The sequence below is a fragment of the Xiphias gladius genome, unplaced genomic scaffold (genome assembly GCF_016859285.1).
Source record: "Xiphias gladius isolate SHS-SW01 ecotype Sanya breed wild unplaced genomic scaffold, ASM1685928v1 HiC_scaffold_1192, whole genome shotgun sequence".
NCBI lineage: Eukaryota > Metazoa > Chordata > Actinopteri > Istiophoriformes > Xiphiidae > Xiphias > Xiphias gladius.
This window is the reverse complement of record NW_024401494.1, coordinates 1-3,000: the sequence shown is the minus strand read 5'-3', so window position 1 is coordinate 3,000 and position 3,000 is coordinate 1. Positions and strand designations below refer to the sequence as shown.

Here is a 3,000-nt window from a genome sequence, read left to right as displayed (position 1 = left end):
CAGTACAGAAGACAATTGTGCTGAAACACTTCTCCTAACGTTTTACTAATGGATTGCTATCTGAATTTACCCACAAACCATCCAGCCAGTATGGCTTATAAGAAAAAAGGAACTCGTGACTATCGTTAATTCTAGCATTAAGGCAAGGTTTTAACTAGCTTGTTGGGTAGAGCAATTTCTTTACAGGGAAAGAACCATACATGTGGACACAGAAATACATAAACTTTTAAAAAGAAATACTTAATTTAGTCAATCAGCAGCTACATGGGAGAGTTACCATTTCCATTTGACAAGGCTAATGAAAACCTAGGTTCATATCTTTTCTGACAAAAAAAGAGATCTTAAATTTAACACCCATATACAATTTTTTAGGCACTATGCCTAAAAGATAAATTGTGTCTTGTGTCAAGTAGCTGATGTTATTGAAAATATTCAACAGCTTTAAAAAGGAAGACCCAAAAGTGAACAAAAAATTAAAATGCTATGGCCAAAATAAACATGGTGATTAAGGTAAAACAGAGAAAGAGAAATGACAGAGAAAGTCTTTTGCAATCAAGTGGACACCCTTCATTAAATTCATGCAATCCACTCCCATAAATACAATGCTCCAAACTAAGAATGAATCACATTAAAAACCTCAATAAAACTATTATTCATCAATATAATAGGTAATATTGTCAACCTGGATAGAGATTATAATTATTTCATCTGATTCAACACAGGAAGGCACATCCATAAGGCTTTATAAGGTGTTGCAAAGCATTCTGCATGGTTCTCTCCCAATATTTAAGGAAAACAACAGGGTTATTATTATTGCTGCATGACAAACACAACTGGTCCAATTAACTTAACAAGTATGATATCAATAAACTATATCATCAGAACAACAATGTGGACATTGTGCACAACTGGTTTTGCAGCCTGAGAGAAATCAATTTTAACAAAAATGAAATTTTAAGGAGGAAAATAGAAGAAAGAAGAAACTACAGCTACAAGGGAAAAATCAAGACATCTTGGAATAAATAGAAAGAAAGGAGCAGTGGGCAACCTTACAACCTCCACCCAACCAATCCCTGACAAATCCTTTCATCACTTTTAGAGCATATCTCAACCAATATCTTTTCCTTCTTTATTCATATTACCAGCGTTGTTTCCATCAGTGTGCTTACTGTCTCTTAAGTGTATGTGTTGCACCTTTAGGTTTGGACTGGAACTGGGATGTGTATGTGTGTCTGCTCCGGGAAGCAGAAGGGGATGTGAGACTTAAAACCGTGACTTTAATTTCTGTGTGTGTTTAAGAGTAGAAGGTGAGGACGCTCTGGTGGTTGCCACGCACCAGGAGGATGGGCGGCAGGTCCTTGGACAACACCTCCAGCCAGGCCATGTAGAGAGCACTGGACACTGCGCCCTTTCTGGCCAATGGCAGGCTCCTGCACAGAGAATGTAAAAGCAAGAAAAAGAAGGTGCAATCATCAGTATGGTTTCATTTAAATCATTTGATACTAGTACAAATACAATACCTCAATTTCTGTACTGATAACAAAATAATAAATTGTTGTATACCTTACACTGAGAGTTTCTATAAAACCTTTTTCTGTTCAGTTAAAGTTAGTTCTAAAATTTTCACTGAAAGACCACAACCATGTCTGAAGCCATCTATTAGCTTACTCACTCACTTCCTGTGTACCACTGAGTTCCATGCCTTCCAAGAGAGACTGGGTCTGTGTCCCAATAGCCATAATTGCATTATATGTGAATGTAACTACTGTTACACTAAAATTAAAGAAAACACACACACACACACACACACACACACACACACACACACACACACACACACACACACACTAAAAAGAATAGCATCTTACATGACAATGAGGTTGGCTGTGCTCGAGTGCTCCTTCAGTAGCTCATTGAGTCTAATCTGACGATTAGTCTGAAGAGCAAAACAAACAAACAAGGGTTCAGACATTCAGATATTAACTTACTAGATAATTATCACAGGCTGCTGCAACACTGACTCTGAGCAAGCAGTACAGCTCACAGTACCATGCTGTTGACGTACAGTGAACTGTTTCCACTCTGTTTATTGAACAGTTAAAATGGGCTGCAGTGGATTACAAAAGCATTCACTCCCCTGACATTTTCACGTGCAGCAAAGGCTTTTAAAGATGTAATCATATGGAATTTTTTTAAACACTGACAGAATGTTTAAACTTCTTAAATTAAAATACACAGAAAGATACAGTGAGTAGGAGTGTGCTGACCTTGGCACGGTACAGCTCCAGCTCGTTGTCTGTGATCCTCCAAGGTTCACTGTTCTTTAGCCTTTCAGCTGCCTCCTGCTCCATGTCGTCTTCCTTCAGCCGATATGGCTCGATCATCTCCTCAAAGACCAACATGCTACACAACAACAATAACTTTATGGTTAATAGGGGTGGGTGAAAAAAAAAAATTAACAGAAGAATCATGATTCTTGTCTTTTATGATTCTGAATCGATTCACAAATACCAATTTTTGTTGATTTTTGTCATAAAGTTAGTTAGTAATGTTATGTTGACGGAGAGAAAAAGGTGGAACTCAAACGCAAGTGCACAGCACAAAACTTCATCCAGCTCCGGTGGGGCAAGGAAAGTAGCATAATGTGACATTATGTGACATTACATTAACAACAACACAGTGGAGCACTCAGCGTTTTTTCTCTTCCCCCTGCTTTCGTCAACTACACGCAGACAAACTTCTTTTTTTACAAAAAACATTTGACCGGTGATGTTAGTCAGTAAATGGAACTTTCATTTCATTATTTTCATACAAGAAGAAGATTGTAAAATGTTTCCCAGTTCTCTTATCTTAAATAACTTTACAATATTATTTGAAAAAAATAATCGATAAAAAAGCTGCATACTCACACCTTTTTCTTTTTTTGACTGAATCAAATTGTGACAACATGAATCAGAGTCAAACTGAATCATGAGATTGCCAAAGATTCTCACCCCTAAT

At 37.2% G+C, this 3,000-nt stretch overlaps 1 protein-coding gene across 1 annotated transcript; it reads right to left on the bottom strand.

Moving 5' to 3' along the window:
- Positions 1-6: 6 nt before the first annotated feature.
- On the bottom strand, positions 7-2,402 carry LOC120787164 (solute carrier family 12 member 2-like). Its single transcript, XM_040122861.1, has 3 exons — positions 2,268-2,402; positions 1,869-1,936; positions 7-1,430 (listed from the first exon to the last, which is right to left on the bottom strand). Exons 1-3 carry the CDS (start codon positions 2,400-2,402, stop codon positions 1,295-1,297), a joined length of 339 nt encoding a protein of 112 aa, XP_039978795.1. The 3' UTR covers positions 7-1,294.
- Positions 2,403-3,000: the final 598 nt, after the last annotated feature.